Raw genomic sequence first — 26,099 nt, 5'->3', positions numbered from 1 at the left:
AATTGCCCACTTCAAATCCTATTTTGTGAATTCGGTGTATTGATACATCTGTCAGGAAGCCGGTTTGTGAGAAATGGAAATATATGACACATTTGCACTTGTGAAATTTTTCCTTTATACCAAAGTATGTTCATATAATAAACAACCTACACTACATGATTATTAGTCATATGTATATGTATAAGTGACATGGTGAATTTATATGCCCCCATATATTATGCACGTATATCTATAATAGTTTTAGTTATTCCTGCATATGCTGACAGGGTGCTCATGTGGGCTCCCAAATTGAATAATATTTTAATTCAAGCAATGGAATACACTTGATCATGAATGTTTCTAATGTCCATATATTTCCGTTTAGAAACCATTCCATCCTGTCAACACACTGTAACATAACACATTAGTATGAGGTCACAGAAAGGTAAAGTCCTGAGTGCCATTAATTAGGATAGGCCTCATGATTTTCCGACAATGGTTGCCGTTGGGAAAATGTCCGACTTGAAGGCACTGCCATTAGCAGATATGGTATCATGTGTCTCAATAGAGTCTTACTGGAAGTTACAGCGTCTAGTAAAATGACTCAACATTTCTCCGCCTACGTCTCGTTCTGTGGAAGTTTACCAAGCCCACTAGAATCGGTTGTAGTTTCTGTGTTAAAGGTGGCACTTAAATGCCTGTGTGCTTCCCTGTTTATCGTTAGCCTATCTATTATTATTATTATTATTATAATTATACACTCCTGAGACGATAGCCGCAGAGTGCATGCTTTAAGCGCTGTAACAAAACCGAAAGTAGGCTAAACCAGACAATGTGGACTTTTTGAGGCAAAACATATTGTAGCTGTTGCGCACGAGCAGCCATCAGTGCACGGTCTCTATCGTCATATTGATCCTACTAAACGGCAGTTTTAAACATCTGGACATCTTGGGCATGTGGCAGGAAATAAAGCGCACTTCTCCGCTACTGGCACATCGTGCGTAACAGGGAAGTAAACCAAACCTATTTTCTACGCTGCTGAAAAGTTGTCTGTGCTCGACCGCTCGGTGCTCTCAGTTGATCTCCTCGGTAAAAACATTAAAACGACAGCAACGACCCAGCTTTTAAGAGACGAACGTGATCTTTAAAGTGAGGGATGGAAACAGGAAATGCTCAGTAGGTTATTCGGACTGGTGGAGTACTTGTGATACAGAGGACACCAGAGCATATTCAATGTTTGAAATCTATATTTAACTGAAGGTAAGTGTTGTTTTTTTACTGCACAGGTATGATTTTGTTAAATGCTGAGGAGGTATTGTCAGTTGAGAGAACGGTCTGTAATATATGAGGTAGTCTGGGTCTCTGTCATGTTTTGGTTACATAAAAACAACTGTTCCAGGATGTATGTCGGCCTGAAATATAGCCGTATATCCTTTAGCAGTTATGCAATCCCACATAAGTAATTATGTACAGTTTTTTTTTACTTTCACCTGTTAAAAAGAGGCTTAAGTTGCGCTCTTTACTTACGTATGTATTTATTTAGGGATATAGCACATGAATCAACATTTCAGAGTTAGCTAGAGAGCAAATTTACCGTCTGTGGTCCTTGGGCAGGTTATAACAAATGTGTGGCCTGATATCATCAATACAATGCTACGGCAAGCACTTCTGTACAACACTGTGCAGCAAAATAAAACACAATATTGATACAATACAACAAAATACAAATGTAAATTTCAAAAGTAGCAGATATGAAAAACAATGAGAGTGCCAGAGATAAGGTAGTATGATTTATCAGGATTGCAGGTGTTGTTGCCGTAATTTATTTATTTATTACACTATATTTATACCGTTGAGGGGGAAATTTTTCTCTGCATTTGACCCATCCCTGTACCAGGGAGCAGTGGGCTGCCCATGACAGGCGCGCGGGGAGCCGCTTGGGGGACAGTGTCTTGCTCAAGGACATTTCGACTCATCTCACGTCCCAGCCAAGGATCGAACTACAGACCCTCCGGTTCCCAGACAACCCTCTTAGCCTAGTGAGCTAGTCACCCCCACGTAAGCCATATTTCTTAGTTTATGTTTAAAAGTAATTATTAGTGACCTCTCTTAAAAAAAAAATAGGAAGACTGTTCTAGTAGCAGGTGGTTCTGACTGAGAAGTCTGTACTGTACAACAGTAGTCCCCTAATCATTGTCTTGTATTTCACAGAATGTGAAATTTTGTAACGATCAAGGCAGCAACAATCTTTACCAATGTAGTCCCACCCTCCACGCTCTGTGGTTCATTGTTTACCATTCCTAGAAAACAGCTTGAACCTGTTTATGTGGCATTCACATTGGAATTGGTTAGATATTAATGTTGTTAGAAATACAGTTCATATCACACCACAGTATTTGATCTTCATATCTAGTGAATATCATATCAGGCACACACTAAAGCAGCTGTACTTTGTTTAGTATAAGCTGATGATATGCTGAAGTATATAGCTGCATTGAAGGTGTTACTAACTGTGTGGGACTGTGATTAATGTGTACAGCTTTTGATTTTGGGCTTTGCAAATAAAGTTGACTAGACTTGATGCATGTACACACAGTGTTCCCTGCAAAGAGGGCACTTTTTGGGGAATTCACCCAAAATTGAGAGAATAGCTTCTGTCAGACTTGATGCCAGCTGTTTTTCTCTCTCAACCACTGCTCAAAAGTCAGCAATAATCTGACTGATCTATTGTTATTATTATTATTGGTCTACAACATTTTAAATAATGAATAATGCTCATTATTATTAGTATTCTACAAAGTATTCTTTGTTACTGTTGTCATATTGTGGTATTTTGTCAAATTAAGTTTTAAAATAATCCCACGACAATAGTCAAATTCCACCAAAGGGATTTCTGTGAATGCCAGTGGAAATTGACCAGTAATTGGTTTGACTCCATTATGCAGTGACATCAACTCCACCAACCGTATGTATGGTTTTCCATACTCTGGTAGATATAATATTATACAATAATACAAAAAAAGTCTGGGGAACTGTACATTACATCTCGGTAACAACATGGTTATAGTGGAGTTATTATGAATATTTATGCGGTCGCTGTGGATAAACGCGGTAGTGTTTCCGACCACCAGAGTCCCTTTAGAAACTAATTTTACTGCAGCAGGGACTGGCAGTCTTCCTTGACATAGTGCCACATCTGGATACCAGTAACTAGATGCAATTTATCTACCTCAAGAATGTTTTGCTCACCAGTTGCATTGCACGATATGTTGTCCAGAATTTAATTTCATATCAACAGATGCAGTTTAGTCTCTCTGTAATCTCAGAGAGACTAAACTGCTATTAAACCAAGCCATCAATAAGCTATTCCTCAGTCATTTCTGACTTTCTTTTGGAAAAAGAACAACTTGTTGATATTATCTGTCGAAATTCAACCTTTGTCCATAATACTGGGTACAATTTGAAAATGTTCAGCTCATGAATGCATATTAAATTGAAAATAGCAGTAGATAAATCTGAATGATGAAATTGCACTATAGCGTTTTGTTCATGGATTAAACAAAAGTGATATAACATTTTAATGTGTGAACTTTAGAGTTGCTGCTAGGCAGATTGTATTACCTGTGCACAAAGCCAAGCTGTTTCCCACTGCTTCCAGTCTTGATGCTAAGCTAACCCTTTTCCAACTCTAGCTTCATTTTTATTGTAAAAACATGACTAACTAACTTATTAACTAAATAACTAACCAACTAAGAATAATCATTTACTATACTGGTCAATTGTTGATGTGTCTCTGGCCAAATAACAGCTATTCAGAGACAAATAGCTGTTATTCTAAGGTGGTTGGTAATTTATTATGCATGACAGATAAACAGTGGGAATGTTAAGGGACAGCCTTTGAATTGGATTGCTTGACAGGAATTGCTTGATTCACACTTGTTCAGTCAGTGTGATGAAACAGTTGTGAAACATTGCATGCCATATTATGTCTTACTATATGGATGTTCTTGTTTATCTAATTAGCTCTCTTCTCCCCTTTCATAGTGTTTTAATTAAAGATAATTTGTATGTAAAATCTATTGTATACTTCAACACAAACATAACAGGAATGAAACAGGACACCACTTTTTTTCTCAACCTATACCAAGAAACAAACACAGAGAGATCTCCAAGTTTAGTTTGAATGTTTAGACAGTGTGGCATATGTGTTTTTCAACATGCAGCAGTTTGAAACACTTCTCTAATCTTCTTTGGTTATTATCAACAAATCCTGTGAATAGACCAAAACCAGTGTTGTCTGTGTATCCAAGGCTGGTGTAGCTCATTACCCTGTGCCATAGACCACCACAGAGTGGTGCAGGGATGAAGGAAAGTTAGCATCACACTGGTTCCCTCCTCAAAAAAAGACAATGAATTATTGCAGAAAGTAACTTAAACAAGTCAATGATACTTTCACAGCAAGACGATCTTTACAAATGACCACCACGTTTATGATTTTTGAAGCGTGAATGCAATCGACAGAAGTAAAAAGCTAACATTTGAGAAAGGTTCACCTTTTTAGTTAGTTTCCTTTAATTTCCCCTGTAAGCAGCTTTAAGGTTCTTAAAATCACCTTATTCAACACTGTCTTGCAGAATCAAATATCTTCTGTATCAGCTTGTTCCAGCTTGAAACTATGGAGAATTATTTAAACGCAAGACTGTTTTTTTATTGTCTACATCAATCCATCAAATGGAATTTCCCTACTTGTTCTTGGTATTATTCGGACCTTTGGGACCTCGACTGAAAAAAAACAAAAATATCTAGGCTTGAACAATGTTTGGCTGCACAGTATGAGTTTGGACTGACCCTCCTGCTGGCAGTAGAGTCAGATTATTGAGATTTTATTTGTCAGCCATGTTTTTTAAAGATTTACATCTGCATGAGGAACGAACATGCTTGGGCTTGAGGGTTGGGAAGTGATGACTTATTTGTTGTGTTATGTTTTGGTCTTTTAATTGGATTTGTTGATACTAATATATATATATATATATATATATATATATATATATATACAAATATATATATATATATATACAAATATATATATATATACAAATATATATATATATATATACAAATATATATATATATACAAATATATATATATATATATATATATATATATATATATATATATATATATATATATATATAATATAGAATAACACCTGCCTTAATCTTAACTGCCAGTGTGGTGTTTGCTCAAAAAGAGTGGATTTGTTTCAACTGTAAATTAAGAATCCAGTGACATAACTGACATAATGTTCTTTTACTCCTTTTACTTGTGCAGTGCTTCTCTGATCATGGCTCAGTGGATACGCATATCCCAGATGTTACAGTGCCTGCCTGATGACACTATCAACAACCTCTATCCCCCCTCCGCCTTCCCCATTGAAGTCAGACACTTTTTAGCTGAGTGGATTGAGAGACAAAGATGGTATGACACAAACACATGTGAACACATACATTTTTACATAAACATACACATACACGTGCACACAAACAATTACACCAACTTGATTGTATATATGCAGCGTCTGGATCAGTGCACGTGTGTATGTTTACATGCAGATACTTTATATGCACGGGCAAGTATGTACAGTTGTGGTCAAAAGTTTACATACACTTGTAAAGAACATAATGTCATGGCTCTCTTGAGTTTCCAGTTATTTCTACAACTCTGATTTTTCTCTGATAGAGTGATTGGAACAGATACTTCTTTGTCACAAAAAACATTCATGAAGTTTGGTTCTTTCATGACTTTATTATGGGTTAACAGAAAAAGTGACAAAATCTGCTGGGTCAAAAATATACATACAGCAACATGAATTAGCAATTTTGGTGACTTAGAAAGTTGTGTCAATGAAATGAGCTTCATAGCATGGCCTCTTAACTTCTTGTGAGTGATTATGAGTGACTACAGCTGGTGACTTCTCTGAGGCCATTTAAATAGGGCTCATTGGATACAAACACCCACAAACGCTACAATGAGAAAGTCGAAGGAGCTCAGCATGGATCTGAAAAAGCGAATCATTGACTTGAACAAGTCAGGAAAGTCACTTGGAGCCATTTCAAAGCAGCTGCAGGTCCCAAGAGCAACAGTGCAAACAATTGTTTGTAAGTATAAAGTGCATGGCACTGTTTTGTCACTGCCACGATCAGGAAGAAAACGCAAGCTATCACCTGCTGCTGAGAGAAAATTGGTCAGGAGGGTGAAGAGTCAACCGAGAACCACCAAAAAGCAGATCTGCCAAGAATTAGAAGCTGCTGGAACACAGGTGTCAGTGTCCACAGTCAAGCGTGTTTTGCATCTCCATGGACTGAGAGGCTGCCGTGCAAGAAGGAAGCCCTTGCTCCAAAAGCGGCACCTTAAGGCTCGACTGAAGTTTCCTGCTGATCACATGGACAAAGATGAGACCTTCTGGAGGAAAGTTCTGTGGTCAGACGAAACAAAAATCGAGCTGTTTGGCCACAATGCCCAGCAATATGTTTGGAGGAGAAAAGGTGAGGCCTTTAACCCCAAGAACACCATGCCTACCGTCAAGCACGGTGGTGGTAATATTATGCTGTGGGGCTGTTTTGTTGCCAATGGAACTGGTGCTTTACAGAGAGTAAATGGGATAATGAAGGAGGAGGATTACCTTCAAATTCTTCAAGATAACCTAAAATCATCAGCCCGAAGGTTGGGTCTTGGGCGCAGTTGGGTGTTCCAACAGGACAATGACCCGAAACACACATCAAAAGTGGTAGTGGAATGGCTAAATCAGGCTAGAATTAGGGTTTTAGAATGGCCTTCCCAAAGTCCTGACTTAAATCCCATTGAGAACATGTGGACAATGCTGAAGAAACAAGTCCATGTCAGAAAGCCATCAAATTTAACTGAACTGCACCAATTCTGTCAAGAGGAGTGGTCAAAGATTCAACGAGAAGCTTGCCAGAAGCTTGTGGATGACTACCAAAAGCGCCTAATTGAAGTGAAAATGGCCAAGGGACATGTAACCAAATATTAGCACTGCTGTATGTATATTTTTGACCCAGCAGATTTGATCACTTTTTCTGTTAACCCATAATAAAGTCATGAAAGAACCAAACTTCATGAATGTTTTTTGTGACAAAGAAGTATCTGTTCCAATCACTCTATCAGAGAAAAATCAGAGTTGTAGAAATAACTGGAAACTCAAGAGAGCCATGACATTATTGTGTGTGTGTGTGTGTGTGTGTGTGTGTGTGTGTGTGTGTGTGTGTGTGTGTGTGTGTGTGTGTGTGTGTGTGTGTGTGTGTGTGTGTGTGTGTGTGTGTGTGTGTGTGTGTGTGTGTGTGTGTGTGTGTGTGTGTGTGTGTGTGTGTGTGTGTGTGTGTGTGTGTGTTCACTCACAGGGATGACTTTGTGCTGGAAAACGTGGAGCAGGAGATCCAAGCTCAGGCTCTGTTGGACCAGACAATCAGCATGCTGCAGTCAATTTCTCAGCAGAATGCCAACGTGGTGGACAGGATGAAGCTGATGCAGATCAGCAGGAACATGGTAGGGGAACTGTGTCCGAGAATAGGATTTAAGTTCCACCCTGGATCCCTGACAGGTTTCAATAAGCCAGTGTCACTCTTCCTGCAGCTCGCAGTTGAGTACAAATGTAGTTAAATGCAGTAACTTCAAGCCATTCTATTGCTAAGTGGCTGCCAGTGGTCGCAGCAGTTGGAATGACTGAAACCGCCGAAACCAAAGACAGGAAGGTGATGTTTCCATTTGCAAGAAAACATTGTGTTTTGTTTCTCATGGGTAATATAAAGCGTCTGTGGAGCTGTAGAGAGGATGAGAGGTGACCACAACTACAAGTGCTTCCAAGTAAAAAAAATAAAAGCCTACATACGTAGACACAGATCACAAGATACCAAAGAAAAAAGTGAATTTCTCTAAGGAATCCAGAATAACCAATATAGCAATCTTTACATATTTGTGTTGCCAGAAGAAATGTATTGTCATTAACTGAAAAAAACACTGCATACCAGTTGCTACACAGTGACATTATAAACTGTTTTAAAAATGTGATAAGATATGTTCTTGATTCACAGACCATGTTTCAGCAAGAGCCTCTACAATTTGCAGTGATGGTCAGGGAAATCCTCACAAAGGAGAGGGTTGTGCTTGGCACGGTAAGATCTTTTAACAAATACTGTCTGCCCTCACCCAAATAGGCTGTCTTATCATTTTGTATGACCTAGTTAGGCATGATCTCAGAGTGTATATTATAGGTGATGAAAGAAACTACAAGTTGATGTCATTACAATTACATAGACAAACAGAGAAAATGCATGCATACTACTTAGCAGGCAATACTCTTACAAAGTGCTATAACCATGTTTTTTTAAATTCAAATGGTATACTTCCAGATTTGGAGACATTTTTAAGGGAAACATTTCATTAGAGGTGAAACTTGCCTGAGAAAGTTATGACTATTTATTTGCCGTGTTAACAGACACCAGTTTGAAATATCTCCTTTGTGGCATACAGTGGCTTGCAAAAGTATTTATACCTGTTGAACTTTTCCACATTACACGCCACAAACAAATATATTTTATTGGAATTTTATGTGAAAGACCAACACAAAGTGTCACACAATTGTGAAGTACAAAGAAAATCATACATGATTTAAAAAAAATTTCACAAATAAAAAACTGAAAAGTGCAGTGTGCAAAAGTATTCAGCCCCCCTGAGTCAATACTTTGTGGAACCGCCTTTTGCTGCAATTACAGCTGCAAGTCTTTTGGGGTATGTCTCTACCAGCTTTGCACATCTAGAGACTGAGATTTTTGCCCATTCTTCTTTGCAAAACAGCTCAAGCTCAGTCAGATTAGATGGAGAGCGTTTGTGAACGGCGGTTTTCAGATCTTGCCACAGATTCTCGATGGGATTTAGGTCTGGACTTTGACTGGGCCATTCTAACACATGAATATGTTTTGTTTTAAACCATTCCATTGTAGCCCTGGCTTTATGTTTAGGGTCGTTGTCCTGCTGGAAGGTGAACCTCCGCCCCAGTCTCAAGTCTTTTGCAGACTCCAACAGGTTTTCTTCCAAGATTGCCCTGTATTTGGCTCCATCCATCTTCCCATCAACTCTGACCAACTTCCCCTGTCCCTGCTGAAGAGAAGCACACCCAGAGCATAATGCTACCACCACCATGTTTGACAGTGGGGATGGTGTGTTCAGGGTGATGTGCAGTGTTAGGTTTCTGCCACACATAACGTTTTGCATTTAGGCCAAAAAGTTCAATTTTGGTCTCATCTGACCAGAGCACCTTCTTCCACATGTTTGCTGTGTCCCCCACATGGTTTCTGGCAAACTGCAAACGGGACTTCTTATGGTTTTCTTTTAACAATGGCTTTCTTCTTGCCACTCTTCCATAAAGGCCAGATTTGTGGAGTGCACGCCGAATAGTTGTCCTGTGGACAGATTCCCCCACCTGAGCTGTGGATCTCTGCAGTTCGTCCAGAGTCACCATGGGCCTCTTGGCTGCATCTCTTGTCAGTGCTCTCCTTGTTCGGCCTGTAAGTTTAGGTGGACGGCCGTGTCTTGGTAGGTTTGCAGTTGTGCCATACTCTTTCCATTTCCAGATAATGGATTGAACAGTGCTCCGTGAGATGTTCAAAGCTTGGGAAATCTTTTTATAGCCTAACCCTGCTTTAAACTTTTCCACAACTTTATCTCTGACCTGTCTGGTGTGTTCCTTGGACTTCATGGTCCTGTTTGCACCCCAATATTCTCTTAACAAACCTCTGAAGCCGTCACAGAACAGCTGTATTTGTACTGAGATTAGATTACACACAGGTGGACTCTATTTAGTCATTAGGTCATCATTCAATCATTCAGCAGTCATCAGGCAACTTCTGAAGGCAATTGGTTGCACTCAGAGAAAAGTGGGCTGAATAATTTTGCACACTGCACTTTTCAGTTTTTTATTTGTGAAAAAAATTTAAAATCATGTATAATTTTCTTTGTACTTCACAATTGTGTGACACTTTGTGTTGGTCTTTCACATAAAATTCCAATAAAATATATTTATGTTTGTGGCGTGTAATGTGACAAAATGTGGAAAAGTTCAAGGGGTATGAATACTTTTGCAAGCCACTGTATGTGTTCAAGGATCTGAGATCCGCTCAGATCAGAAGAAGTAGAAGCACCAATACTGTAAGTGTATTAAGTGGTGTTCCATGTTTTTAGCCTGCTCAGATGCCCAACCCCCCACAGTTCCAACAGTACCCGAATAGAGAGTCCTCGTTCCCCAACATGCAGGATGTAGACCACCTGGTCCTGAAGGTGATAGAGGTCCAGGACATCCGACAAAAGATGCACCAGCTGCAAGAAGAGCTCAACTGGGAGAGGCAGAACTATGAGGGTTTACAAGGTATGAGACACAAACACTCAGAAACACAAGGTAGACTGAACACAGATATTCTCTTCAGTAACGCCCTGCTTCGTTCACATATCTAAAATATTATGAACAGCCACATTGTAACAGGCGCTAATAATCTCTAGTGACACAAGCTGGAGCTTAATCAGGTACATTACCCATAGCAACTTATAATTGCAGTAATAGGTTATTAGGGCCCGAGCCACCGACAACGTCGGGCCAGCGAAGGCCCTATTGAAATTCGAATGTTTTTTATTATTATGATTTTTCCGCATTGGGAGCATTTTTGGGGTACTTGCCATGCATGAAAACTCACCAAATTTTGCACACTTGTCAGGTCTGGTGAAAATAGCCATCTGACATAGATTGCATATTTCTGTGTAAAAAAATGGCTCTCTAGCGCCCCCTCAAAGTTGGACCGGCGACGCCCCTCGGCCAGTATGTCCGATTTACTTGAAATTCAACACACATGTCCAGATCCACTAGCTCTACAAAAAAGCCTCTCAGACCCCTAATCTTCGCCTGGAAAAATTTTCCGCCATCTTGAATTTTGTGAAAAACTCATTTTTCATAACTGCTCCTAGACGCTTTGTCCGATTGCTACCAAATTTGCTGTGGATCATTATCAGATCTCCATGACAAAAAGTTATCAAAAGCTTGTTGATATCTTACAGTGTTAAGAAGATACGGACCAATGAACTTCTTGGGGCGTGGCTTGTTTATCAATATATATAACTTCTTAACCGTGTATCCTAAAATCCCAAAATTTGCATTATATGTGCCCATCGCATGGCGGAACATTCCCTGCAATTTTCAGTCCATTCAAGCCATAGGGGGCGCTACAGTAATTCACTCAATTTCAGTTTTTTGGTGATTTTTCGCGTTTTCAGCCTTTGTATTTGAACGAACTCCTCCTAGAGAATTCATGCGATCGACTTCAAATTTGGTCAGGATGCTCTTAAGACCTTTGTGATGAAAAGTTATTAAAAGCTAGAGTTTTCATCAAAGAACCTTGACGTGGCGGGGCGGCCATTTTGCCTCATTGGCTGGGAAAAAATAAGTTATTATAACTCCAAGGTACATTATTCAATCTGCACGAAATTTCTTATGCATGATGCTACTTCAACTCTTAGCACATTTCAATTGAAAAATGTTCAATAACTCATAGTGCTACCTACTGGCAAAAGGAAATGTCATATTTTATACTTTTACTTACTCCTCCTAGCCAGTTAACCAGATCAGTCTGAAATTTTGTAAAGATAGTCTTACCACGTTGATGATGCACCATCATGAATATTGGGAGTTTTCGTTGAACGCTGTTGCCGCGGCAACGCATCATTCGCCATGAAAAAGTAGGCTGATGGATCAGTGGCTTGCGATGCTCAAAAAGTCATGGAACTTTATACATGTGTTATAGGTAATGGGAGGACATATTTTATATGGGTGTTTGGCTTGGCCGTTTTAAATTGCCTCCATAGCGCCCCCTACAATATTTCAAAAGAGCAGCCCCAGCGCTACGTTTGAGGTACCTGTATGAAACTTGGTAGGATTATGTATCTCAGAGAGACTTACAAATAAGTCTCTTGGGACCATGCTCTAAACCGTACCGGAAGTCGGCCATTTTGATTTTTGTGTCATTTTTCAATGGATTTAGGCTCATTTCTAGTCGCTATACTTTAACGAACTCCTCCTAGGTACTTTATCGGATCCACTTCAAATTTGGTCGGTACAGTCTCAAGACCTTTGTGATTAAAAGTTATCAAAAGCTTTACGTTTGACGGAATGGCTTAGCCGTAGCGGGCGGCTACTTTACGTGACTCCCCATGAAAAAAGCTGATGTAACTCAGCCGGACTTGTTCCAAACGCTCCTAAACTTCCCATGCTTGATAACACTCATGGCCTGAGGATGTCCACAAGCTAATTTTCACTAATACTCACAGCGCCACCTGCTGGCCAAAGTAATTCTGCGTTTTTTGACAACCGGCATCCGATTTACATGACTTTTACACAATGTTGTCTACAGTTGTTATAAAGCAACATAATACATGTTTGTGCATGTTCTGTAGCACCACACAGCGGATACAGGATGCTGTGGACTATTTGCAGGGCATCATTTCCTGCATCACGCAGTCCAAGCAGAAAAAAGCATCGGACTCGTAAGAGCGTTGTCCGACTGTCGCAGACGATCTCGGCTGCATATGTTGGAGTCCCGTCGGCACCCCCAACGTGCGGGAGGAGGCGAGGGCCCGTTCATCGCTGCTCGCAGCTTTAATTTTAGTTTATTATTTTCAAGATTACTTAATGTTTCATTTATTTTCAGTTTCATTTCGTTTCCTTTTATGAGCTCTCTCGAAAACTTTGTAGTGCAGTTTAAATTTTTTTTTGTTTATTGATGAATCGCGACAATATTCAGCAGATTAATCTATAGTGAAAATAATTGTTAGTTGCAGCCCTAATAAGTCTTATTCATATTGACTTCTGATTTTAGACTTCTGAATTTAGAATGCAGGAAATTCAGTGACATCCAGCTTTAAATGTCAGAAAGTCAGTTGTGTAAAGTTTCAGGATGAACAATGTTGTTGACATAAATTAACAGATACAGCTGTGAGTCACTGGTGTAGGAATGAAACCTGACATTACGCCTCTGAATGGTATGACAGAGGTAACATGTTAATATAATGTAAACAGTGGTGGGCCAATAATGGAGGAGCCCTAAGGTTTTGCAGATAGTTTGTTGAAGTTTGCATGAATTCACATGAATGTGAGATTCCAACTTACTTTTAGATGGCTGAATAAAACTGAGCGATCAGTGGCATCAAATGCAGCTACCAGTGCTACCACTACTACCACTGCCTTTTTTGGTGCTTCTTTCTTTCTTCTACTCTTCTAGCCTTCATGTGAGTTCATTGCCTTTTTGCGTAATTCTGCTCAGTTGGAAATCCCTTGCTCCTACTTCATGCTATTTATGAACAGTGAAATCCAAAAATAAAAAAAAGATATGTATAAAAAAGGTCAACAGAGAACATCTGTCTTTGCATTCCAGTCTGTGTCCTTGAGACATACAGTTGTGGTCAAAAGTTTACATACACTTGTAAAGAACATAATGTCATGGCTCTCTTGAGTTTCCAGTTATTTCTACAACTCTGATTTTTCTCTGATAGAGTGATTGGAACAGATACTTCTTTGTCACAAAAAACATTCTTGAAGTTTGGTTCTTTCATGACTTTATTATGGGTTAACAGAAAAAGTGACAAAATCTGCTGGGTCAAAAATATACATACAGCAACATGAATTAGCAATTTTGGTGACTTAGAAAGTTGTGTCAATGAAATGAGCTTCATAGCATGGCCTCTTAACTTCTTGTGAGTGATTATGAGTGACTACAGCTGGTGACTTCTCTGAGGCCATTTAAATAGGGCTCATTGGATACAAACGGCCACAAACGCTACAATGGGAAAGTCAAAGGAGCTCAGCATGGATCTGAAAAAGCGAATCATTGACTTGAACAAGTCAGGAAAGTCACTTGGAGCCATTTCAAAGCAGCTGCAGGTCCAAAGAGCAACAGTGCAAACAATTGTTTGTAAGTATAAAGTGCATGGCACTGTTTTGTCACTGCCACGATCAGGAAGAAAACGCAAGCTATCACCTGCTGCTGAGAGAAAATTGGTCAGGAGGGTGAAGAGTCAACCGAGAACCACCAAAAAGCAGATCTGCCAAGAATTAGAAGCTGCTGGAACACAGGTGTCAGTGTCCACAGTCAAGCGTGTTTTGCATCTCCATGGACTGAGAGGCTGCCGTGCAAGAAGGAAGCCCTTGCTCCAAAAGCGGCACCTTAAGGCTCGACTGAAGTTTGCTGCTGATCACGTGGACAAAGATAAGACCTTCTGGAGGAAAGTTCTGTGGTCAGACGAAACAAAAATCGAGCCGTTTGGCCACAATGCCCAGCAATATGTTTGGAGGAGAAAAGGTGAGGCCTTTAACCCCAAGAACACCATGCCTACCGTCAAGCACGGTGGTGGTAGTATTATGCTGTGGGGCTGTTTTGCTGCCAATGGAACTGGTGCTTTACAGAGAGTAAATGGGATAATGAAGAAGGAGGATTACCTTCAAATTCTTCAGGATAACCTAAAATCATCAGCCCGAAGGTTGGGTCTTGGGCGCAGTTGGGTGTTCCGACAGGACAATGACCCCAAACGCACATCAAAAGTGGTAATGGAATGGCTAAATCAGGCTAGAATTAGGGTTTTAGAATGGCCTTCCCAAAGTCCTGACTTAAATCCCATTGAGAACATGTGGACAATGCTCAAGAAACAAGTCCATGTCAGAAAGCCATCAAATTTAACTGAACTGCACCAATTCTGTCAAGAGGAGTGGTCAAAGATTCAACGAGAAGCTTGCCAGAAGCTTGTGGATGGCTACCAAAAGCTCCTAATTGAAGTGAAAATGGCCAAGGGACATGTAACCAAATATTAGCACTGCTGTATGTATATTTTTGACCCAGCAGATTTGATCACTTTTTCTGTTAACCCATAATAAAGTCATGGCAGAACCAAACTTCATGAATGTTTTTTGTGACAAAGAAGTATCTGTTCCAATCACTCTATCAGAGAAAAATCAGAGTTGTAGAAATAACGGGGAAACTCAAGAGAGCCATGACATTATGTTCTTTACAAGTGTATGTAAACTTTTGACCACAACTGTACATGCATGAGTTTCTATTAAAAAAATACTTTCACAATGTACAGTGGAAATATTATCCATATCAGCTGTATATGGCCAAGCTTTCCATATTTGCAATGTAATTTTCTTTTCTGTCTGGCCTTGTCAGGCCTGGCCTGTGTGACTGACATGCTCACATGTTGACCTGTTTTTTCTGTTTTCTTAAGAGGTTTTAATTTTCTTTCGTCATTGTGCCCTAATGTAAAATAACACCCATCCTGTCAAATGGATGACTCACTTTTAGTTACGCTTCTTTGTCAGAACAATGGTAATTATTCTTTCCTTGTCAGGCATTAACAAAAGCTGTCACTCACAATTTGTATGTCTGCTTGTTCATTTCTGTTCGTTTGGACTCAACATTTGATGTTATGTATTGTTTGAACAGGGCCAATTCAACAGAACGGACTTGATCACACAAAGTCAGAAATTCAGAAACTCCAGAATCACATCCAGCAGCTGGAGTACAATGTGAAAGCAATGGCCACGGTGAGCGTCTACCAACATTACTGGGACCCTAGGGGGATATTAGTTCTTTTTTTACATCGATTTCTGAAGAAATTAAGGCTGCACATTATCAAAACACTGTAGTCAATAATCAAATGGAAATGGTAAATATGTGTAGATTCCAACCACTCTAGTATAAGAATGTGCAGCTTTTCTGTTGTCTGTCATGTTTATGTGCATGATTAACATGCATATGCATCTGTGTGTGTCAGTGTAACATGTTTGGCTGTTGGTTGTTGTAGAAGCGTTTCCAGCTACTGAAGGAGTGTGTTGATTGTCTGGACCAATGTCAGACCCGACTGATCAGCAGGCTGAAGGCGTGGAGGTGGGATCAGCACAAGGCCACCATCGGACAGCCATTTGACGAAAACCTCAACCCCCTACAGACCTGGTGAGGTGCACACCCCTTAACTTATTACCTTTTGTATTGACTGCATCTGTATTGCATTGCTGTTGATCAGCTTTCTGTGGGAGTCCATGGCTATGAGGCAGGAAGAAATTCGGCAACCAGTCTAAAAGTATTTGTTTGATTGTAGATATAATAATTAAGTTGTATTTTTACATCATAATGTATGAAACAATAAATTATTACGTACGCATATTCTACTGGCTTTTTCACTTTCTTTCTTGCTCCCTCACTGTCTTTATACTGTATATCTTCTCTGTTAGGTGTGAGCAGTTGCTTGGTGTAAACGGAAAGCTGAGACAGGAGTTGATGCTGATAGGGGAACCGATCCCAGAGCTCCAGGAAAGGCTGGGGAAACTTCTGCAGGTTCTGATTCAAAGGTAGCACAGCACTTTGTTTTCTTTTATATATTTATATTCTTCTTATTTATATTTCTTACTTTCATACATCTTTTAAAGCTGGAAGATTTTTTCCTCACTCATGTAACTGATGTTTCCTTCAGCTCTCTTGTAGTGGACAGGCAGCCCCCTCAGGTCATTAAGACTCAGTCAAAGTTCTCCACAACAGTGCGATATCTGCTGGGTGAAAAAGTTGCTCCTGGGAAGCCTGTGGTGCTGAAGGCGCAAATCATTAATGAACTTCAGGCCAGGAACCTGGGCAGTGTACCTGGGTGAGTCATCTACACAGCACAACATGGAGGACTGCACACGGTCAGGGAAGAGGAGAGCAATAAGTGCACATCGCTTACTGGTTTTCATGGTATTCAGTACTTTTTCCACCGCTTGTGGAAAAAAGTGTTTTTATTGATTAAGGGAATCTGAAATAAGACATTCAGTGATGTAAGCATGGGTCAAAAAGCAGCAATGTCAGCCAAGGAAGAGAGAGCTCCATGTTAAGGTTGTGAGCTTTTAAACCCTAAACCACACCGGCCTAAGTGTTACACCTGGGCACATATTTGATTCCACCGGGAGCGTGTGCGCCGCGATCTGCCCCACCGGGAGTGTTTCAGAAGCGGAGCGCTCGCAGGCACCACCTGCGAAAATCATGAGATTCCTTGATAATCTGTGTAACAACCCTGGATGTATAAAGACAACAACGAACACATAAAAGGTTACTTTACCTGTCCGACGTTGATTTGTTCATATTTCCTTGTTTTTTGAGACATTTTTAAGCTTGGATATAGAATTTAAAATTTTTGTGGTGAAAGCAAAATATAAGAAGTAGAAAAGTGTAGAAGAAGAGCAACGACAGAACAAGCATAAACCCAACCCGTGGGCTCTCGCACGCCCTCTTCTTTGAGGCAGAGTAGTGTTTGCCTCCCCTCTGTGCTTTTTCACTGCAGTTTCTGTCAGATCTCCTCTGTTTGAACAGGACATGCGCTAATTCAGCGATTTTGATTATAAAAATGCTTGAAATGATTGGAATCATACAGAAATTACATTTATAGCACAGATCAGTAGAGAAATATTAAAATGTATTTTATCTTAGCATTATTTGTTTTTTACTTGTCATGATGACAGGTGAGGCTCTGCTTCACCTGCCTCCCCTGACCGCACGTCCCTGGATATAACAATGTTTTCATAAGTGTATAATCACCTGAAACTAAGTATAATTGTGTTTTCAATATCTTAGAATGAACACTTAATTTTTGCCGTTTGCACCGCCATATTTCTAAAGTAGCCCAGAATGTACAAACAAACACTGGCTGCCTTTTGCATTTTTTCCGTGAGCATCGGGGTATTCAGTTGGTTGCAATCTGCAACCACACCGCTAGATGCCCCCAAAATCGTACACACTGGCTCTTAAATCAGGAGGTTTTGTTTCTGTTACGTAAATTGATTCCCTAAAAAATCTATTTGTGAATTAGTGATACAGTACATCATGAATGACCATCTTCGTTGTTGTTTAGTGTCTGATGAGATAACATTGTCAAATAACACTTCAGAATGGGAGCAATTAAGGTACTTACTGTATACTTATACAAGACAAAAATTGATTTTGAAACTTTTTGTAACCTACAGTGATAATGTCGGGGAACTGATCAACAATACAGCCATCCTAGAACACAACACATCCAGCAAAAGCACATGTGCCACCTTTAGGAATATGGTATGTACCGCTCTAGATTTCTCAGCCTAAATTAGATTCATCTTAACTAATTGAAATGTATTTCGGTGTAACAGTCCATCAAGAAGATCAAGAGAGCAGACAGAAAGGGATCAGAGTCTGTGACAGAAGAAAAATTTGCTCTCCTGTTCTCGACAGAGATCACCATCACAGGCTGTGACACTCCCTACAGGATACAGGTTTGGTCCTGTTCATTGTTCTGCCTGTTCTTAAACTGATTGTTGTATCCTGTTGCGTAATGAAAAGGTATTCATTTTGGCTTGATGTGATGTATTTTTCTCCTTTATCACATTGAACACAGTTGCATTCAATGTTCTTGCATACCATTCGTCAGCACACAAGCTTTGTTAAATGGCAACAGCAGCGATACACTGGGGCTTACAACTACGTGGTCATACAACTTAAAAAAGATGTCATTACTATAGATGATCTCACTGCCGGTGGTCGTCATTGTTCATGGTAGTCAGGACCACAACGCTTTGGCCACCATCATATGGGACTGTGCTTTTTCTGAACCAGTAAGTGTTAATTTATTAATTTCTCTGCTATTGCTTTCATGTCCCTTCACATTTAAGTCTCTGCTATCAAAGATGCAGTTTGTCTGTCTGTGCTATTGTGAACACTGCAACTCCGTTTTAGTCTGAGAACTCATGAGGAATAGATTGTTATGTAAATGTGGTCTATGTACAGCGTTAATGTTTGGTGCCTAGGCTCTAATGTCATCAGTTGATCTTTGGAGGGATTTTCTGCAATTGTTTAGATATTAATTTGAATTCAGTGAACTATAACATCTCAATAATAGGTCCAATAAGCCAACTAACAACAAACAACAAACGCAGTTGTAGCCCATTTGGAAAACAAGAAAAACAAAAACAGTAGTACATTCCTGTAGTGCATTTTTGGAATTTGCATCATAAGAAATGTAAACAGCAGCAACAAAAACAATGCCTGGGCAGGTAATATGGCCGATGTCTTAACATTTAACATTTTACATCTGAAAAACATTGTCAGACGTAGGCAGGTGGAATAAGACAGAAAGCAAGCTTTCATAGCCAAAGCTGAAACCAAATAGACAGTGACAAAAACTGAATGAGCAGGGAGCGGAAAGTATAAGCACAAATGAAAAAGACAATCCTTGTAAGGCTGAAAGGCAGGAAATTCAACGAGGAATATGAGTGACAACCTCAGAAATGTAGCCATTCAGTAAACAAAGGCAGACGACTTGACAAGAACAAAAAGAGATAGATAAAATAGACATGTAAATAATCAACTAATGACACACAGGTTTGGTGTAAAATAGGTAGGAAAAAGACAAAGAAAGGAAGTAAAACCAAACACTGGACACTAGAGGCAGGGAACTTCAAAATAAAACAGGAAATAAACAAAACAAAACCCAAGACCATGACAACGTCCCTAACACCAATATAAAATATCATCCTCTACTAGTGACTTGAGTTTGCACAAAACCTATTCCGCACTTATAACACTTCATCAGTACCAACAAATGTCTTCTGGTTCATTCATCAGACAGAATATTGTATGCAGATTTATCAGTTTACTACGTTGAGTTGGAAGTGAGCCACAGACTTACATTAATGGACACTCAAGCTCTTGTGTAATGTAAATGCATATCAGTGCTCTCATCACGTCGGCCTCTTTGTTATTGTCATCAGGACAGAGTGCCATTCATGGTGCCGGAGCGCGTGCCGTGGAGGATGATGTACAGCACTCTCAACAGTAAATTCACCTCTGAGGTCTCGACACACCACAATCTGGACCAATACAACCAGCACTTCTTGGCCCAGAAGATATTCGATAAGCCTGACTTTGCCGACGACTTCAGCAACATTTTGGTTACCTGGGCCCAGTTTAATAAGGTACGCACAGGTGTATGTCGTCTCGCAAACACACACAGGCTATCTGTCACAGTTCAGTCATCCAGCCATCAGTAATTTTCCATTGATCCTGCCTCTGCCCCACTCAACCTGTCAGCCACGCCCACCTCGTCAGTTCACTCCACTCACCTGTGCACACAGCTGCCTCTCATCACATGCAATCAGCCCAGCATATAGTCACCAGCTCCACACTCACTCCTTTGCCAGATTGTTCTTTGCCATGCGAGTCTTTCCAGCGTTCTCCTGCCTGTCTTCCCGGTACCGACCTTGCCTGTCCCTGATTCCCTGCTTCATCTGCCTCCTGGTTATTTGACCTAGCCTTCCGTCCCTGACCAATAACTTTGCCTCTCCTCTCCTCTCCTGATTCCTGTTTGCCGGTTTCTAAACCGTTTGCCTGTCTGCCGGAGTCTAAGTAAAACGTTGAACTTTTTACCTCTGTCTTCTGAGTCCTTTGTACTGCAATTGGGTCCATACACCACCCGTTACAGTATCATTCATTCAAGTCTGACAGGGCAGTTTCAATCTCACAGGAGGTTCTCCCGGGTCGACCCTTCACTTTCTGGCAGTGGTTTGAGGGAGTGATGGAGCTGACCAAGAAGCACCTGCGGGAGTACTGGAGCGAAGGGTGAGGGGACTCCCTATGCTATTTTATTATTAGATGTTAGCAACCTGCTACAGTCTTTTTAATAATGACATGTTTTGTTCCACTAGGCTGATATTTGGTTTCATTGGGAAGCAGCATCTACACCTGATTCTCAAAGACAGGCCCAACGGGACATTCTTGCTTCGCTTTAGTGACTCTGAGATCGGAGGCATCACAATTGCATATGTGTCCGCTACTGAGAGTAAGTGTTGGTGTGGTTTTAACTGTGATGAAGCTACGGTGCACACATTAAACTCAGTGTCGATATGGTGACCAGAGCATTCATACATCTATCTTTTACATTTGTTATTTTTATGTGAAGGAATTTCTGGACCTAATTTTGATAATTTAATGAGATTTGATACCCCATTTTGTGGGGTAGGTTGACCACTTGTAATATATATGGACATCATTTTTAAAGAATTTATTACATTGTCTATTTAGCCTCTAAAAGGTCACAATGGAATTTTGTTTCTGAAATATTTTTGCACTCCTTTGCAATACATTTTGAATTCTCTCTGATCCACAGAGAAAGGCTGAGCTGTATTGAGATATAATTTAATGAAGTTGATCGCCGCTGGTTGTGACCACAGCACAAGTGGGCACACCCTCAGCTGTGGCTGCTTAGCTGCAATTAGTTGCATATTGCAGCAAGATAGACAATTTACAGAGCAAATTAAACAAGATATCTCTCCAACTTGCTGCCAAGGCAGATTGAGATGAACTGTAGCTGTGATTATGACTAAAGCCATGGCTGCATGTTGCTTCTTATGATTATTGCTGTGACACCTTAGTTTATAATAGGTGTAACAACACAACCTACATGCATGTTTGTGTATATGCAGTGAACTGACATGGTTGTGCTGGCTGAGTGTTTTATTGAAGCTACTAAAGTAATAATTTCAATGATTAGGAGAGTCTCATTATGCCACTGACTCTCTCTCTCACTCACTCACTCACTCACTCACTCACTCACTCACACACGTGCACTGACACATCAAAATTGTTTCCTACTAGATGGAGGACAGAAAATCCAGAACATCCAGCCCTTCACCAAGAGAGATCTTGAGATCCGTAGCCTCGGAGACCGCATCCGGGACATAAGCCACATAACATACCTGTATCCTGAATTTCCAAAACATGAAGTTTTCAAAAAATTCTACACAGGTAATTGTCTTCATGTCAGATTTATAGTCTGAAGCTCAAGTGAAAATGGACAACTAACAGATGGAGTTCTTTTTTTTTTTTCTTCTTTTTACTGCTATTGTTTGATACAGAGCCTCAAGCGTCACCCATTGGGGGCTATATCCCTGTGTCTCTCCAAACCAAAGTCGGCATGTAAGGGACTATTTTACAAATAAACAATGTCTTTTGATGCATAATAATTTTAAAGGAACATGTCATGTTTGAGTGTGTGTGTGTGTGTGTCTGCAGGGAAGCTAGCTCACACACACCCTCAGCTCTGACACCCCTCCCTGAAAGCCCTCGCAGTGCTGTTGGCTTCCCCCCGTAAGTATTACGTCTACATAATTCTCTCTTTCACTTTCTCTCATACCACCAACTCACTATCATTCATATTCCCTGGTGCTGTCCTTTACACTTTGTTTATGTCTGCACATTTATATTTGATTGTCACTTTTTAGACAATTTGTTAGACAGAAATGAGGCCCAAAATGTAAGATGCACTCAAATAGTTTGCCTATATACAAAATAGAAATGTACCACCTATGAAAGTATAAAATTGTACAATTGTGTTTAAAGTAAATGTTGTTTTTACAGAGGTCATTATGTGCATGTCTCTGTCTTCTAGTTCTACAGATGATATGGATCTAGATATTGACACAATCCTCGAGAGTCTGAATCAGTAGGAAGATTTCCCATCAAAGTTGGTTTCGGAGTGCAAAGCAGACATCTGATAGAGACCAGAGCCTTACCTTCATATGAAAGGAGCACCATTGCTTGCACAGACTTTATTCCTTCACTTTCACCATCCATCTACAGATTCATATACTTTTGAGTAAAAATAAATGTGATTTTTCTGGTTGAGCTGGTGCTATGTCAAATAGGAAATCGGACAAAGGAAAGGACAAAGTCAAACTGAGAACAAACGAAAAGTTCTGTCATCCTCTTAAATTAACTTTAACATCCTCTTTAAAGAAACTCTGTCTCACCGGGTGGTAGGTTTGTTGATGTTGTCCTCTGTGCTTGTTGCATGTTTTACATGAAGAGGAAAGCATATCTGAATATGAAATGAAATTTCAGGTTGATTTGGCGACACCCAACTAGTGGTAACAGCAAATGCGGTTTAATGCTACAGGTGCCAGAATACTTGGGTCTTCAGCCCTTCATCTAAAAGCTTATTGTGGCTGCTCCTTCTTTCATTACTGCATTATTTAAAACTGATATGCTGTCAAAAAATCCACAAAATGACCATTGTCTTGTTTTGCTGATGCATTTTTGTTGAATAATAGCGGTCAATGTCAAGCTCACTGACAAACACATTTTATTTCCTGTAACTGCTTCATAATAAAAGTCAACTTGTTTTTTGCGAGTTAAATGCTTTTAATGTGAAGCCACAACAATAGAAATGTTCGGTTTGCATTAGCAGTAACTTAATACAGCACGTTTTCAAGGAATGTCGCCACAGACACCCACTTCGTAATACTGCAAATACATGAATATTGCAATACTTTTGTCAGTGGGCCATAGGCTCAATCACTATTGTGTTGCCTCGTTCAGCGATATATTGTAACTTTTATTTGAATGAAAATCTTCAAGATTATTACGCTACTTTAAAGACTCAATTATGTGCTTTTTCTGTTCTGTTGACATTTTTAAAGCTTTCATTTGCTTGTTGCTCTTTTTTCTTAAGTATCCATCAAGTCCAACTAATTGCCCCAATGCAAAAAAAGGATCAGTGTCTGTCTCCAGTGACACAACTCAGAAATATAGAGGAAGTAGCCTAAATGATCAACGGTATATTTCCATACCTTTATTCCTATGTAAATTCTCAAATGTTACGTTATTTTATTTATGTATGGAGTCTCACATAACATGCTAATGTGCAATTTGAACAGTTTTTTTGGTGTTTGAGAAAAAAACATGAAAGGGATGTAGAGTAATTAGTGTTGCAGTCAATAGGAAACATGACAGGGTCAAGAACAATATCATCCTTGCAGGAGATGCAGTATCTTTGCTTTGTGGGGGCTCTAAATGTAATTTTGCTCAGATTTTAGCAGCTTGTATTCACAGCTGCATGTACATATATCAAAATTAATCTTCCTAATTAACCAACTTTTGGTTTCATGAGAAGCTTTGCACTACCTACCATCACTGTCAGTGTTGTGCATGCATACATATATTGGTGGGTTACTTACTATGTTGCATGTATGTTTATAACCTTTTATAGCTTGTGGATTCTCTTTTGAATAAATCACCTTGAGGCTAATACTACAATGATATATCTTTAAACTTTGGTGACAAATAAAATCTTATTTTTTTTTTCAAAATATAAAAAATATTTTTGTGAATTTATTTACAAGAAGTGTTATCTTCCTTAAGCCAACCTTGACTGATATCACAACTGTTTGTGGCAATATTTTAAACACTGCAGATAGAGGAATATGTCCTACAAGCGGCTGCAGATTGGATTTGCAACTTCCCCTGTGCTATAACCTCATCTGATTCGCAAATGTTTATGTAAATGGTTACTGGGTTTAGTTCTCAGAGTTGTCGTGGCTTTTTTGATGGATGCAAATGTACCTATCCTGTTTGAAACCATCTATTTAAATCACATGTTTTTCTACAGTCAGTCTTAAAAAAAGAGACAAAGAAATGATTGGAAACATAAGAATTTTCAGATTTTTTTGACATATAAAAATAATAAATCAATGGCGTTGTGATCGGGAAGGTATGTCTTTTACCATAAAGGCTGTTCATTGAATGAAAGCATATTGGTGTATAGCATAATTGGCATCACTTCCATAATCCATCAGCCAAAGAGAAGACATTGCATAACTAGCATATTATATTTCCTATCCATCCAGTTTCAACAATCATAAAATGATTTTTAAAAAAAAGAAAACTTTACACTGTACATCACAAAGCTTTTCCATTAGAACACAAACTCTAATTTCAACATGTCACTAAAATGTAAATTCTACTCAACCACTGCCAGGGAAATCACACTGAAAAAAAAGGTTATGTAGAGGGAGCAGAAAGAGAATCAGCTTACATGTCTGGTTCAATAACTGCTCCAGTGAATTTTTTTTAAATGCTAACTTATCTCAGTGCCCTGTCCCCTTCCCTCCATCCCAGCAGCTTTAGATGTCCCCTCTTTAGAGCAGAACACAATGGCTGCCTCGTAAACAAAGGGAGGAGGTAGGGTGAATGAAGGAGGGATGGAAGAGAGAGGGGACGCCAGGCTAATGTAGAACTTCTAAGTTCATTCTCTCTTGTGTAGATTGTATGAAAAATAAAGGTGTACAATTATCACCCTGTACAAACACACTAAACCTCACGGTGACCTTCTCTCTTCTCCCAAATATCAGACAGGGGCTTGTCCAATAAAACTATCTTACTTCCAAAGAGCCACCCAGCTCAGCGCAGGAAAGAGAAGGCACCAGGTGTTTGCCAACACCAGCAACAAGCCACCACACCTCATGCACTTTCATTTCTAACCTCGAGTTGATGTTACAAAGACCCTTCAGTCGTGTCAAACAACACAATTTAACTAGAAAACGCTTGTTCCTCATGACAGCTTGTCAGGTTTGCTTTCTTTGTTTTTCCATGGCAGACACGCAAATCTAAAAGCAAACCAACTATCACACACCTGTACATGAATTTGTGATAAGCGCTGCTCTAAAAGCAAAGCTCATGTCAGAAAAGTCATTTAAAATGTAACCCAACACAAATACTGTATAAGTTGTCTAAATGTGGTACACACCTGCAGATTTCCCACTTATAAAACAATGGGTAACAGTTTTGGTGGCAAATATACCAATTCAAGTGTTTGTAGTTTCAATGAAGACTGAGCTCAGAAAAGACCAGATAGTTTTGTGTTTTGTGTTTATTTTGATATAAATATGAATGTGTGTGTGCTTCACTATATGAGACACCATCTCTAAACTGAATGAATTTGGCTTTAAGTCTTGACTCGCAGCCATAAATCAGTAAGGGAGTGGAAAAGGCCACATCTTTCCCTAAATATGCTTGTATGATTAAAAAAAATCATTTTACAGACAAGGGATTGTGGCAATGAAAAGAGAAAAATAAAAATGATCAATTAAATCAAGCACACACGCATACACATGCACAGAGACATGCATGCACACCCACGCTCAGTCTCACACAAACACACACATTCAACTAAAAAAAAAAGA

General features: G+C 39.6%; 1 protein-coding gene across 1 annotated transcript; it reads left to right on the top strand.

Moving 5' to 3' along the window:
• The first annotated feature begins 641 nt into the window (after window positions 1-641).
• On the top strand, window positions 642-24,595 carry stat6 (signal transducer and activator of transcription 6, interleukin-4 induced). The gene is made up of 19 exons (XM_068732599.1): window positions 642-1,239; window positions 5,312-5,458; window positions 7,399-7,543; window positions 8,089-8,169; window positions 10,235-10,418; window positions 15,529-15,629; window positions 15,890-16,038; window positions 16,317-16,433; window positions 16,556-16,723; window positions 18,075-18,162; window positions 18,237-18,359; window positions 18,606-18,698; window positions 19,854-20,057; window positions 20,606-20,700; window positions 20,787-20,920; window positions 21,736-21,885; window positions 21,996-22,056; window positions 22,153-22,227; window positions 22,529-24,595. The coding sequence occupies exons 2-19, from the start codon at window positions 5,325-5,327 to the stop codon at window positions 22,584-22,586; spliced, it is 2,160 nt and encodes a 719-aa protein (XP_068588700.1). The 5' UTR covers window positions 642-1,239; window positions 5,312-5,324; the 3' UTR covers window positions 22,587-24,595.
• Window positions 24,596-26,099: the final 1,504 nt, after the last annotated feature.

The sequence above is a fragment of the Cebidichthys violaceus genome, unplaced genomic scaffold, assembly GCF_023349555.1.
Source record: "Cebidichthys violaceus isolate CVI_PGR_0920_01 unplaced genomic scaffold, fCebVio1.0.p SCAF_6, whole genome shotgun sequence".
Taxonomy (NCBI): Eukaryota; Metazoa; Chordata; class Actinopteri; order Perciformes; family Stichaeidae; genus Cebidichthys; species Cebidichthys violaceus.
The sequence above is the reverse complement of the archived record's forward strand: the minus strand, read 5'-3'. Positions and strand labels throughout refer to the sequence as shown.

Bases quoted from the DNA above. Each gene is read 5' to 3' on its own strand.
- stat6 (XM_068732599.1), top strand. From the start codon at position 5,325: ATGGCTCAGTGGATACGCATATCCCAGATGTTACAGTGCCTGCCTGAT. The intron at 10,419-15,528 runs GTATGAGACACA...TTGTTTGAACAG, and splicing joins GAACTATGAGGGTTTACAAG to GGCCAATTCAACAGAACGGA. The intron at 22,057-22,152 runs GTAAGGGACTAT...GTGTGTCTGCAG, and splicing joins CTCCAAACCAAAGTCGGCAT to GGAAGCTAGCTCACACACAC.